The sequence below is a fragment of the Nycticebus coucang genome, chromosome 4 (genome assembly GCF_027406575.1).
Source record: "Nycticebus coucang isolate mNycCou1 chromosome 4, mNycCou1.pri, whole genome shotgun sequence".
Taxonomy (NCBI): domain Eukaryota; kingdom Metazoa; phylum Chordata; class Mammalia; order Primates; family Lorisidae; genus Nycticebus; species Nycticebus coucang.
The window spans coordinates 93,763,791-93,777,875 of NC_069783.1; the positions used below are offsets into that span (position 1 = coordinate 93,763,791).

The 14,085-nt window shown below is 34.6% G+C and overlaps 1 protein-coding gene across 1 annotated transcript in view; it reads left to right on the forward strand.

Moving 5' to 3' along the window:
• EIF5B (eukaryotic translation initiation factor 5B) overlaps positions 1 to 14,085 on the forward strand; it is an 82,638-nt gene that overhangs the window by 41,749 nt on the left and 26,804 nt on the right. Inside the window, exons 5-9 of the mRNA XM_053588382.1 lie at positions 68 to 285; positions 635 to 785; positions 7,448 to 7,546; positions 8,028 to 8,117; positions 10,186 to 10,260. Of these exons, the coding sequence (XP_053444357.1) occupies positions 68 to 285; positions 635 to 785; positions 7,448 to 7,546; positions 8,028 to 8,117; positions 10,186 to 10,260 (633 nt within the window). The remainder of the gene's footprint in view (positions 1 to 67; positions 286 to 634; positions 786 to 7,447; positions 7,547 to 8,027; positions 8,118 to 10,185; positions 10,261 to 14,085) is intronic.

Here is a 14,085-nt window from a genome sequence, read left to right on the forward strand (position 1 = left end):
GGTTTTGCTTACTGTTGCCATAGGAAATGACTATTTTTTGCTTTTTTTTTTTTTTTTTTTTTGGTAGATGACAATGAAGGAGATAAAAAGAAAAAAGATAAGAAGAAAAAAAAGGGGGAAAAGGAAGAAAAAGAGAAAGAAAAGAAAAAAGGACCTAGTAAAGCCACTGTTAAAGCTATGCAAGAGGCTCTGGCTAGGCTTAAAGAAGAAGAAGAAAGACAGAAGAGAGAAGAGGAAGAACGTATAAAACGACTTGAAGAATTAGAAGCCAAGCGTAAAGAAGAGGTATATTTTCATGGAGTTGTTAACATTGATACTGTGTTTAACTTAAAATCTATTCTCTATAAAATATCTTTAATTTTATAATTATAAAAGTTTCATAGTTGTATGGCAGTTCAGTTATGTTATTATTGTGATATGAATAGCAAGATGAAGAGGTAGAGAAAAATCTTAATTTCCTCATGTATTAATGCCAGTAACCTAATATGATGTTAATTAATAGTCGTGTGCAATATTTAAACTGTTTTCTTTTGCAATCTCCTAACATAATACTTTGCATGAAGATTGGGTTGTTTACATTTTAATTTTATAATTAAGCTTATATAATTTTTGTCTGGCATGTACTCTTTTATAGGAGAGACTGGAACAAGAAAAAAGAGAAAGGAAAAAGCAAAAAGAAAAAGAAAGAAAGGAACGTTTGAAAAAGGAAGGTAAACTTTTGACTAAATCCCAGAGAGAAGCCAGAGCCAGAGCCGAAGCTACCCTTAAACTTCTACAAGCTCAGGGTAAGTAGTTCTCTTAATTGACTGAACAGCCTGGATGTTTCTCTCATGCAGTTGTTACATCCCTGTAATTTCAGAAGGAGAAATGAATTTGAACCAGAGAAAGAATTCATAAGAAAATGATGTAAAAAAATTTAATAAAAATGTATGGAATAGGTAATATAATTTCATTAAGAAGATGATTTCTACACTAGGACAAATTTATGTGTAAATGATAGTATATCTATAAATAAGTGCCCCCTCCCCAATAAAAATAGAGATAATAAGTCACCATGTACCCATCATCCAGTTTTAGCTACTGTCAGCACTTGCCATTCTTATTTTGTACCCTTCCACCCAGTTTTTTGACTGGAATATTTTAAAGTGAATCCAAGACAGCATATTATTTTGCCCATGAATACTTTAGCATGTATTTAATCAATTAGGCAATTTACTTTTTAGAATAAGTAGAATACATATTACTATATCTGACTGAATTAACTAATTCTTTGATATCATCTGATGCTTACTCCGTGTTTAATATTTTCCATTTATCTTCAAAATTACTTTTATAATTGGCTAGTTTAAATCAGGATCCAGAAGAGATCTGTACATTGCATTTCATTTATATACTGTTTGTTTTTTAATAATACCAACACCACTCCCACTTCTTTTTTTTTTTTTTTTTTGAGACAGAGTCTCACTGTGTCGCCCTGGGTAGAGTGCCATGGAGTCACAGATCACAGCAACCTCAAACTCTTGGGCTTAAGCGATTCTCTTGCCTCAGCCTCCCAAGTAGGTGGGACTACAGATGCCCGCCACAAATGGCAGGCCCAGGCTGGGTTCGAACCCACCAGCTCCAGTGTATGTGCTGGTACCCTAGCCACTGAGCTGCAGGCACCAAGGTGCCACTCCCACGTCTTATTTTTGGCATGCTATTTATTGAAAATATTGGATAATTATATAGAATTTCTGATATTCTAGATTTGCCTAATTGCATTCTCCTGGTGTTGGTGAATATGCTTCTTTACCCTTTGTAATTTCTAAGATCTAATAGCTTGGCCTCTTCCTATTGCCTCGCATCAGGCTCATGATCTAGTTTTCTCATTTATAGAGACATAAAGATTAAATAGTGGGTTTAGGTATTGGCAGCCTTGTTCATTACACAAGTACCCCATTAACTTTTCAGCTAATAGTTTTAATGTCCAATAGGTGGTTCTCCTATATCCATTATTAATTAGGATATTATGAGATGGTGATATTCTATGTTTTCTTCTGCGTTTATTAGCTAAAGTCTTTTCTCTCAAGAAAAACTTTGCCTGAAATACAATTCATTTAGGAAAGCCAAGATAAATGTTTAATGCTTTATCTTTTGTCAGCTTAAAAACAAACAAAAATAATAGCCGGGCGTTGTGGCGGGCGCCTGTAGTCCCAGCTACTTGGGAGGCTGAGGCAGGAGGATCACTTAAGCCCAGGAGTTGGAGGTTGCTGTGAGCTGTTTGATGCCAAGGCACTCTACCGAGGGCCATAAAGTAGTGAGACTCTGTCTCTACAAAAAAAAAAACAAAAAAACAAAACAAACAAACAAAAATAAGAACCTAGCAACTCCAGAGGTGACAAGTGAGTTCAATTTCAGTTTTTGGTTGTATGGCTATCGTTTTAATTTAATGGAGTTTTATATAATTTATTTTTTTAACTCTTGAAGTTATTTACAGTTTTGATACTCATACTGTACCGTCTTTGATCAGTGGGGGCCCATTCAGGTTATGTTTGTGACTTTTTCACGTGACCACAGTGAAAAAATAGTCATAAACACTTCTCTTTGACCTTTTCCTTACTTTCTGGCGCAATAGTAAATCCCAGGATCACCTTGTATGTTTTCTTCCCTAGACCTGGAATCAGCCGTTCATCCAAAGAGCTTGGTTCCTTTTAGTGGTGATTAGTACTTTGGGACCACAATCTGGGCATGTAATTAATTATATCTTTGACAGGTAGCATGATTTAAAATAGTGCCTTTGCTCCATTGAGAAGAATATTCGGCAACCTTCCTTAATTTTGTGTTTCTGTATTCTACAGCTTTTTATATTACAGTCATTTTGGTGCTCACACTGTAATTATACTAATAGTTACCATGTATTGTGTAACTAGTATGTAACTGATGCTACCATAAACCTTTGATATTGCCTATTTTTTACTCATAAAAATCTTATATATTTATTACCATCTTATAGATGATGAAATGGTGACTCAGAGAGCTTAAAGAGTTTCTCAAGGCTCTTGAGCTGAAATCTAAACTGATCTGTGTGACTACCTCTTCATTTTACATTATATATTTGGGTAGGAGCAGTAGCTATAGAGAAATACAGTACTTAGAATTTCAGAAAGTTTTATTCTTGAGAATATGAAATCAAGTACACATTATCTTGGAGACAAGATGTCTCATTCTGTTGCCTAGGCTAGAGTGCAGTGGTGTCATCATAGCTCACTGCAACGTCAAAAGTTCTGGGCTCAAGTGATCTTCCCACCTCAGCCTTCTTAGTGGCGGGGACTGTAGGCATGTGGTACCACACCTGGCTAATTTTAATTTTTGTAGAGACAGGGTCTTACTATATTGCTCAGACTGGTCTTGAACTCCTGACCTCAAATGATCCTCCTGCCTCAGCCTCCCAGCATTGGGGTGAGAGATGGCCACTGTTTCTGGCCCTTAATGCTTTCTTTAAATTGCCATGTAAACATTCTAAAAAATGACATCAAAACAACAAAAGGAACAAACACTAATACTCTGTTTCTTTAAACTGATTATTATTTTTAGAGATATTAGACTTTCATGTGGGTGTGAAAGATCCAGCTAGACCATGTGTTTCTTGTATCTTAGAACAAAGTCCTAGAAAAACTCCTTTAATTAACTAAAAGATTTGATTGAATTCACCCCATTAATTACAGCATTATTAATTTATTAAGGACTTACCATATCTGTAAGATATTGAGTATATCTGAGTGCAGGATGGTACTTATAAAATCTTATCTTTGCACATGTGACCATGCTGTATACTTGAAATAATTAGAAGAAGTTTTGGTAAAGGAGATTTTTTGATCCAGCCATCACCTGAATTATGAAAAATTCAGAATTAAGAGTGTCTAAATTTATAGTTTTTTCCTCTAGTGTTCAAGTCTTGGCATAAGTATGAGCAGAGACTATTTCCAAATTTAATATTCAAAACTTAGTATAATTGGCTCAGTGGCTAGGGTGCCAGCCACATATATTGGGGTTGGCAGGTTCGAACCCGGCCTGGGACTGCCAAACAACAATAACAACTACAACAGCAGCAACAAAATAGTCTGGCGTTGTGGAAAGTGCCTGTAGTCCCAGCTACTTGGGAGGCTGAGGCAAGAGAATCGCTTAAGCCCAAGAGTTGGAGGTTGCTGTGAGCTGTGACGCCACAGCACTCTACTGAGGGCGACTGTCTCAAAACAAACTTAGTATAATTAACATTAAATATCAAAAATAAAGATAGATCTCCATAGACTGACTGTACTGTACTTCAACATTGGTTACAAATTGGTACAAAAATTTTCTTTGTACTTTTATTCAATTAGCATTTGGTATATTAAGGCTTAATAAGGAGACCAAAAAACTGTGCAATAATTTGAACAGGGACAATGTGATATAAAGAACTAGTAACAGGATTAGAGTAATGGGAACTTGTGTAGTAAGACTTAAAGAAAATAACAAAGAATATAGAAATAACAATATGAGGAGCAGTCAGTATACCTGAGACTGAGATACAGCACCCAAGGAAGATCTCTGTCCAAACAGGGCTAAGACACAGACCTCATGGAAGAGTGTGTCACTGTGGCAGCAATAAGTAGCCAAGGTGCTATATCAACAGAACTTGCTTTTGAAGTCTGTCCTCTGAAATGCTGGCAGGAACTGGAATCTAAAACAGCCGTCCTTTATATGAGTAGGTACTGGAGAAATTGCACCCCACAGAGGAATTTGCAGGGAAGCACACCAGAACACAGAAGATAAAACCTTTTTACCTGTAGTATCCCTTGAGTATCTGCCATATGACCATACTTGTCATTGTTCCACTTGACAAAAAAGAAACATTTACAAAGCCCATCTCTCTGACTACAGAGCAGCGGACAAAGAAGGGCATCCGAATACACTTTTGATTATAATTAGCACCTAGATATAATATTTGGTGACTATTTGAAAGCCTGAAAGCACTCATGAAGAAATTGGTATGGGACCAAGCAAGAAGTAATTGGCCAGTCTCAGAAATGCTGTTTTGAGGAGTGGGTAGCCTTATGATGGTAATTAGAGGAAATTACAATTAAAAATAATAAACTTAGCATCAGTCTTTAGAATAGGCTTGGAAGAGATAGTCTCTCAAGTGGCATCTCTGGACTTAGCGGGATGTCTGGCTTCCAGCTCGGAACTTCGGTACTGTCAGCAACCAAAGAGCAAATAAAGTATGGGTGATATTGAGAAAGGCAAGAAGATTTTGTTCAGAAGTGTGTAGGGAAATTGCAAGTGGAGTGAGCTGGAGGAAGAGGGTCTATTCACAGATGACAGTTGACTGTGTGGAAAATCCCATGGTGCCTCTTACTCGTCCCCCCAAAAAACAAAACTCCAAGAGCTACTGAGTGAGATTAATAAAGTTATAGATAGAATCCCAATATGTAGACATCAACTCTATTTCTGTATGCTAATAGATAATAAAATAAAAATTTTAAAACAGTAACATTTATAGTAGCAATCCCTCAAAAGAAAAATAGAAATAGTTGCAAATCTAATATTTGTACAGATCTATATCCTGAAAACTATAAAACACTAATAAAAAACCTATACAAATGGAGAGACACTGTGTTCATGGATTGTAAGACTCAATATTAAGATAGTTTTTTGAAAGTGATCTGTAGATTCAGTGCTGTCACAATCAAAATTAAAGTATGACATTTTGTGACATTTCTATAAGCTATTTATAAAATGTATATGGAAAGACCAAGGAGTTAGAATGGCCAGAATATTTTTTAAAAAGAAGAAACTCAGAAGATTCATAATGTCTGATTTCAAGACTTACTATAAACTACAGAAATCAATAAATACAATGTGATATTGTCAGAAGATTATAGACAAATAGATCAGTAGAACAAAATAGAGTCTATATGTGATCAGTATATAAGTAGAAAGTATTAGTAATTCAATGAATAAAATATAGTCTTTGTAACAACTACTATAAGAATTGGACATCTTTATACAAAAAAACCTAGCCTTGATCCCCACTCATTATACAAAAATCAACTTAAAACGGGTCTTAAATCTAAATATAAAATCTCCAGCTATACCAATTTTAGAGGAAAACGGGGGAAAAAAATCTTCGTGACCTTGTCTTAGGAAAGAGTGCTTAGATACGGCTCTAAAAGTATAATCCATAGAAGGAAAAAAATGGTAAATTTTGAGAAAGTCAAGTTCAAAACTTTTCTCTGCAAAAGACACCCAGAGGATTTTTTTAATTAAATTATAGCTATGTACGTTAATGCAATTATGGGGTACAATGTGCTGGTTTTATATACAGTTTGAAATACTTCCATCAAACTGGTTAACATAGCCTTCACTGCATTTTCTTAGTTATTGTGTTAAGACATTTATATTCTACATTTAGTAGATTTAACTTGTACCCTTGTAAAGTGCCCATCAAGAGAATTTAAAGACAGTACCAGTTAGGACTCATTAAAAGACCAATAAGTTCATTTAACAGTGGGCAAAAGATTTGAACAGATACTTTCACCAAGAAGCTATTAATACATGGGAAGAAAGTTTAACATCAGTAGTCATTTGGGGAAATTCAAAGTAAGTCAACAATGAGATAGCACTACATACTATTAGAATACATAAATCTAAAAGAAACCTATTTTTACCATATGCTGGTGAGGACGAAAACAGTTGGAACTCTCATACATTATTGATGGGAATGCAAAATAATAAAGCCACTTTGGAAAACAACTGGTAGCTGCTTATAAAATTAAGTGCATATTTTTTTATGTCTCATCTTTCCTCCCAAAAGTATTTGCCCAAGAGAAATGTTCACATAAAAACCTGTATGAAAATGTTCATATCCTGGCTTATTCATAATTGCCAAAAACCAGAAACAACTCATTGTCCTTCAACTGTTGAGTGGATGAACTAACTATGGTACAGCCATGCAATGGAATACTACTCAGCAGTAAAAAGAAACAAAGTCCTGACACATACAACAAAGTGGACAACTCTCAACTTCATTATGATGACAGAAGCCAGACTGAAGATTCCATTATGTGACATTTTGGGGAATGGAGAGCAGAGCAGCAGCTGCAGGGCTAAGGATGTGAGAAGGGTGCGACTAGGTGGAACAGCACATGATGGGGATGTTTGGCATTTTCATTGTGATAGTCATCCATAGTGATTGTCAAAACTATTACTATACATGAAAGAATTTTACTTTTAAAATACTTTATAAATTTTTTTTAAAATACCTTATATATAAAAAAGACGGAAGTTTCCTCATGAATTTCCTTTTATATTTTAGGGTATATAGGATATATGTGTATATGTATATTTAGGGTATATGTGTCTTTTTGAATAGCACTTCTCAGGTAACCTGTGAGTTGTAGAAACTTGAATTTCCATTTTTACTCCTCAGGTGTTGAAGTGCCATCAAAAGATTCTTTGCCAAAGAAAAGGCCAATTTATGAAGATAAAAAGAAGAAGAAAACACCACAGCAGCTAGAAAATAAAGAAGGTTTGTATATAAAATAGCCTCTCATTTAGAAAATATTTTTGCATTTTTCCCTCAACCTTCAAAAGAGAGTGTCTTTAAAGAAGATAAATTCTAAATGCATATTGAAATCTACCTCCAGTATTTATTTCTTGTTGTCATCATTCTCACCTGGTTCAGATGTTAAGTTAATGGAAAAAGTGGTTTCGTTTGAAAAATCTGAGTTATACACTACGAATGCTGTAACTCTTGTTAACTCTGAAAAGCAACACTATCATTTTTTCTTGGTTTTCCTTCTCAGCCTTTTGTGATTTTATATTCTAGTCCTTGAGCAAAAAGAGTTGTTTCCTATAAAACATGTGATTGATGTTTGAATGTTTTCTAAACTTGCTGAAGAAACAGATTTGCAATACTGACTTTTTATTTTTCATAACAGAGTATCTTAACAGAAATTATATACTGATGATAAATACCATTACATTCTTTTCTGTCCCCACCTTTTTAGTGTCTGAACCAATGGAATTAAGTGCTGCTGTAGAAATTGTGGAACAGGGAGTACCAGAAAAAGAAGAGACACCACCCCTTGTTGAACCAGGCCAGTAGCAGGAACCAATTGTTTAATTAGTTAATTGTTATTAAATAGTGTTGATGCGTCATCAGTAGTCTTGGTTATTATTAAATAGTTTGGGAGAATCAAATAAATATCTGGCCTTCTTTCTTCATAGTTCTTATCTCTAAACTTTCTTTTCATTTCTACTTTGAAAAAGTATCCAAGTGAGACTTGAATCCATCTTGTTTTTTTGTTTTATATAGAGGATAGAAGGTTTGGGTTTTGTCTGATGTTATTTAATGGGTTAGAAATCTCAAAGAAGGCCTGAAATTCAATGCTTTGGAAGCATTTTCAATTAGAACTTACAGAGTACCATAAAGATTGTCATTTCAGAACCTTAGAGGTCAGCTTCTATGTATATTTATTAAATCAATAAGAGGATGTGTGGGGTGCTTGTGTGTGTGTTTTGAGAGGTTGGGAAAAATCTCTACCTTTTCAAATATTAAACATGGTTCTAAATAAGTAGTTCTCAACCTTCCTTATGCCACAGCCCTTTGATACAGTTCCTATGGGTCTCAACCCACAGCTTGAGAACTGCTGTTCTAAATCATAAGCCTAGATATTGATAGGGAGGGTCAGGGGCTAGCTAAATGTATGGTTGGTATTCAGGACAATCTCCAGTACTTTAAAGATAAGATGAGGAATGGAAACAGACTTAGAGACTGTCAAGACTGACTCAAACTGGTAAATATTTATTTTGATAGGTTTTTTTTCCTTTTCCTTCTCCATTTACTTATTTGTTTGTTTATTTTTAGATCATAACTGTGTACATTACTGCATTATTGCATTTAAAAATATATTACTGAGATCTGATCAAACTAAAAATCTTCTGTACAGCCAAGAACATGGTTAAAAAATCTTCCTTTTTTTAAGTGAACAGGATCACCTCGCGTGGGTAAACCTGAATTCAGCATCCATATGGTTAAGTGAGAGAAATTCAGGTTGATGTGCTTAATAGTTGACCACTATTTTAGGTCATATTTGTAGCACCAGAAAGAATTGCTAATTTAGATGTTTTAAGTACCTATTTCTGAATCTCATTTTCTCTTCAATATGACTTATCCAGACTTGTTAAATAGTTATTATTACAGGGAAGCAAATATTCCATGTCTCACCATCATCTTCCTTTCACTTAATAGTAATTTTGCTGGTTGTATTTCAGTAAAGAGCATTGTTGTTAAGGAAAGTATTAAGTCTTTAATGCTCAAATCATTAAAAATACACCTTTCTGACTGTTTAGGGGTTATAAGCATAGCATTCTTTTCTTATTTTGATCTGCAGTGGTGGTGGTAGCTTCGTATGTTCAACGTCAGACTTTCAGTAGTATTTTGATATCTGTAAAGATTATACCAAAATAAGGAATAAATTCTATGTATAAAGTATGAATAAGGTGAATGATATATATATATATATATATAATATATGAAATTTTATTTGTCCTCAAGAACTGAGTGCATTCATATACTCTTCAAGATCTAAAGGAATGTTTAAATATCTGGATTTCTAATATTTTAATTACCTCAAATATAAAATCTGCATTAATTTTAATATGGTATGTTTAAAATAGTAGGAAGGCTCTGCCCGTAGCACAGTGGTTACAGCGCCAGCCACGTACACCGAGGCTGGCGGGTTTGAACCGGCCTGGGCCAACTAAACAACAATAACAACTGCAACAACAACAACAAATAGCTGGGTGTTGTGGCAGGTGCCTGTAGTCCGAGCTACTTGGGAGTCTGAGGCAAGAGAATCACTTAAGCCCAAGAGTTGGAGGTTGCTGTGAGCTGTGACGCTACGGCACTCTACCAAGGGTGAACTAGTGAGACTTTTGTCTCAAAAAATAAGAAAAAAAAAAGCATTAGGAAGTATAATTAATAGTAAATTATACTAATTATGTTGATAAGAATTTCAAAGGTAAAGTTGCATACATATTTTTTGCATAACTAAATCATTTCTTTTTTATGTCAGCATTTTTTTTTTTTTTTACTTTTTTTCTAAAAGCAGCTTCATATTTCTAAATAATTTCTGTGTCTTAAATGAAAACTTTGATTTACAGAAGAAGAAGAAGAAACTGAGGATGCTGGATTGGATGATTGGGAAGCTATGGCCAGTGATGAGGAAAGAGAAAAAGGTGAATAACTCATAAGCACACCTTGATAAATCTAGTGGTTATTAGAGATGTGTGGTATATGTGTAAATGATAGTCTTTTGCTTATTAGAGTCATGAACATTTCTGGGGTTGGGGAATAGTCATGCTTTCTTCATTGCTGGAGTTTTTAAATCTACATCTGAATCTTCATTTTGTGAAGGAATGGTTCTTCCGAAGGTCATTTGCAAGATAGTTGCCAAGAATGTATTTTTTCCTATAGTGATAATGTTACAAATAGGGTTGTAATTAGAGCTAACTTACAGAAAGCCTTGTTGACTTAAAATGTAATTAAAAGATAAGCTGATTACTTCCTAATCAATTTGAGTAAAACAAACTTTTTTCATTGACATTACTTCCTTTCCTTTATTACTCAAATATTGACTTTCTTTAGTTTAATTTTCTATTTTCCTAATTTTTTGAGAATGATGTTCGGCTCTTTGATTTTTCAGCCCTCTCCTCATCTTTACCATCTTTAATTTTAAAGCTATAATTTTTCTTTAAGCTCGGTTTTAGCCCAAAATCTACAAGTTCTGATATTCTGGTATTTTCTGATTTTCATTTTGATATATTAGCTTTTAGCTATGATTTATTTAGTGTATTTTTTAATTTACAAAAATGGGCTTGTTTGTACTCACTAAATTGGAGCTAATGATCACACCCATGGGTACATACAGTAGCAAAACTCAGTGAAAACCAAGCTAGTATGAGGGGGTAAGGGAGGATTAATAAATTCACACCTAACAGAAAAAGCAGTTATCTTGGTGATAGACACACTTACAACTTTGACTCAAACTGCACAAAAGCAGTCCATGCAACCAAAACATTTATACCCCTGTAATATTCTGAAAATTTTTTAAGTAAGGATTTTCTAATTTTTATTTCCATGTGATGAGTGAACATACATGATTCTATCATTGAAAGGTGTTGAGTCTCACTATATAACCTAGTGTATGATCAGATACTGTATTTGGTGTCTGGTAAGGACTGCATCTCCTTCTAAGATGGCACCTGTTGCTGCATCCTCCAGAAGGGGAAAAAGCCCTGTGTTCTTACATGGCATAAAGGATGGGAAGAGCAAGAGAGGCAAACTCTGAGAAAAGAACATTAATCCATTAATGAGGGTGACTTAATCACTTCCCAAAACCCCAGCCTCAATTTTGAAGGGACATCACATAGAGACCCATAGCAAGACTCTAACTGAGATTTTTAATTCCAGTTTGTCAATCTTTATATTTTATCTGGAGCACTTATGCCGTTATATGTAACATCTGATGTAATTAATGAAGTATATTGGTTTAAAATTTTCATCTTACTGAGTATTTTTGTTCTGCATATTTCTTTTTCTCCTTTCTAACCATAATTTGGATTTCTGGATTTTTTTTATTTCATTTTTTTTTCTACTTCCATGAGTTTGGAACTTGTGTATTTTACTAATTTATTTTAGTGATTACTCTAAGAATTTTTTTTTTTTTTTTTTTTCAGTTTTTGGCTGGGGCTGAGTTTGAACCCGCCACCTCTGGCGTAATGGGGCCAGCGCCCTACCCCTTTGAGCCACAGGCACCACCCTCTAAGAAATTTTTGTTGCAGTTGTCATTGTTGTTTTAGCTGGCCCAGGCTGGGATTGAACCTGCTGGCCTCAGTGTTTGGGGCTGGTGCTGTAACCACTGTACTACGGGCGCCACCACTCTAAGAAATTTTTAACATGCATCATTGAACTTAGAATATCTAATGTCACCCTCTCTCCAGACAATGTAAGGACTTTATAGTACTTGAACATCATTTGCCCAGTTTTCAGTTTAGGTATTATTGTTCTCAATGCTCTTCATTCTCTATTTTAAACCTCATATTGGCTTATTAATCTTACTTTGTACAGCCAATATTTATTATTTAAGTTTACCCACATTCTTAGCATTTTGTACCTCATTTTTTCCTACATTATTTATTGATCTTCCATTTGGGATATTTCTTCTTGCCTAAAGCACACTATTTAGAATTTCTTTCATTATGGCTGTGTTAGATGTTCCATTTTTTCTGCTTTTTTTTTTCTGCTTTTCTTTTTTTTTTAGACAGAGTCTCACTTTGTTGCCCTTGGTAGAATGCCATGGCATCATAACTCACAGCAACCTCAAACTCTTGGGCTCAAGCAATCCTCTTGCCTCAGCTTCCCGAGTAGCTGAGACTACAGGTACCAGCTACAAAGCCCTCTATTTTTTTTAGAGATGGGATCTCGCTCTAGCTCAGATTGGTCTCAAACTCCTGACCTCAAGCAATACTCCTTCCTCAGCCTCCCAGAGTGCTAGGATTACAGGTGTGAGCCACCATGCCCCACCTTATTTTTGCTTTTCTTAAAAATACCTTTATTATATCTTCATTTATTTGGGATGTATTTACTATAGGAGGAATTCTTAGTTGAAGTTTTATTGCGTACTTTGAAGTTACTCCCCTGTCTTGATATTCATAGTTTCTGTTGAAAAGTCAGGTATCAGCCTAAATTTTTTGTGTGTCCTTTATTTTTAGCAGTTCTGTTATGACATGCCCCAGACTGGGTTTCTTTATATTTATTCTACTTTTAGGGCTTTCTTAATAAATGGTTTTATGTTTTTATCAATTTTATAATGTTAGGAGCCAATCTCCCTCAAGATTTCAATTATGCCTATAATAGACCTTTAGTACTATATCACTGTTTCCCTTCCCCTTTTTATATTTCTCACCTATTGAGCCTTTATGGTTCATTCTGGATTTTTTTCTCCTGATTGACTACTAGTTCCTTAATTTTCTCCTTATTTCTCTTTATTCTATTCTTAAGCTCATCTTGTGAGTTCTTAATTTTGTTGTATTTTCTAGGTTGAGAATTTCTGTTTAACTATTTTTACTTCTTAAAATTTTTTTACTTTGTCTTTTGCTCCTTAAATGTTAGAAGCACAGTTATTTTAATATTTTGTTTTTATAACTTCAATATATGGAAGCCCTTCTGGCTGTCTCATGTACTGGCTTTCTTCATATGACTTATTATTTTTTTTTCTTTTTCTTTTTTTTTTTTATTGTTGGGGATTCATTGAGGGTACAATAAGCCAGGTTACACTGATTGCAATTGTTAGGTAAAGTCCCTCTTGCAATCATGTATGACTCCTTATTTTTATATATTGTGCTGGATATTACTTAGTGAACTGTAGAAATAATTTGAGGCCAATAATGGTATCTTTTCTGCAAAGTCAATTTTAAGTACTTCCACTAGGAGCCTGAGTGAACTAGTAATGAATCATCTTATGCTAGATTTAGAATTGGGATGATCTGAAGGTGATCTGCCAATAATGGGGAGATCCTCTTTATTTTTATTTCTTACTCATCCTTTGAGGATATAGCTGTTTAGGATTTTACCCTGTAGTGCGAGTGTAACCCATTGTCTGCCCACCACACCTGCAGGGTCCTTGGTAGGTCTGGACCCCTAATGCCTGGCCCCCTAGCACTGAGACAGCTTATCCTTTCAGCTGCCTTTTCCAGAAAGTAGGTATTACTAAACATTGTACTTAACCTCCCTGATTTCCTGTTGTCCCTCAGGTCCTGGTTTAGTAATGTTCTTTTTTATTAACTTCAGTATGGATTAACTACTTAGGTGTTTACTGACAGATTGACTTTAGTGTATAGATAAACATTTTGCATTTATGATGTGGGAAAATCCAGTATTACTGTCTTCTTAATTATAGGCTGTGTATCCAAAATCTGAAAATCTAAAATCCTAGGTCCTCCAAAATCGGAAATTTTTTGAGTGTATCTATATGACACTCAAAGGAAATGCTCTTTATTTTA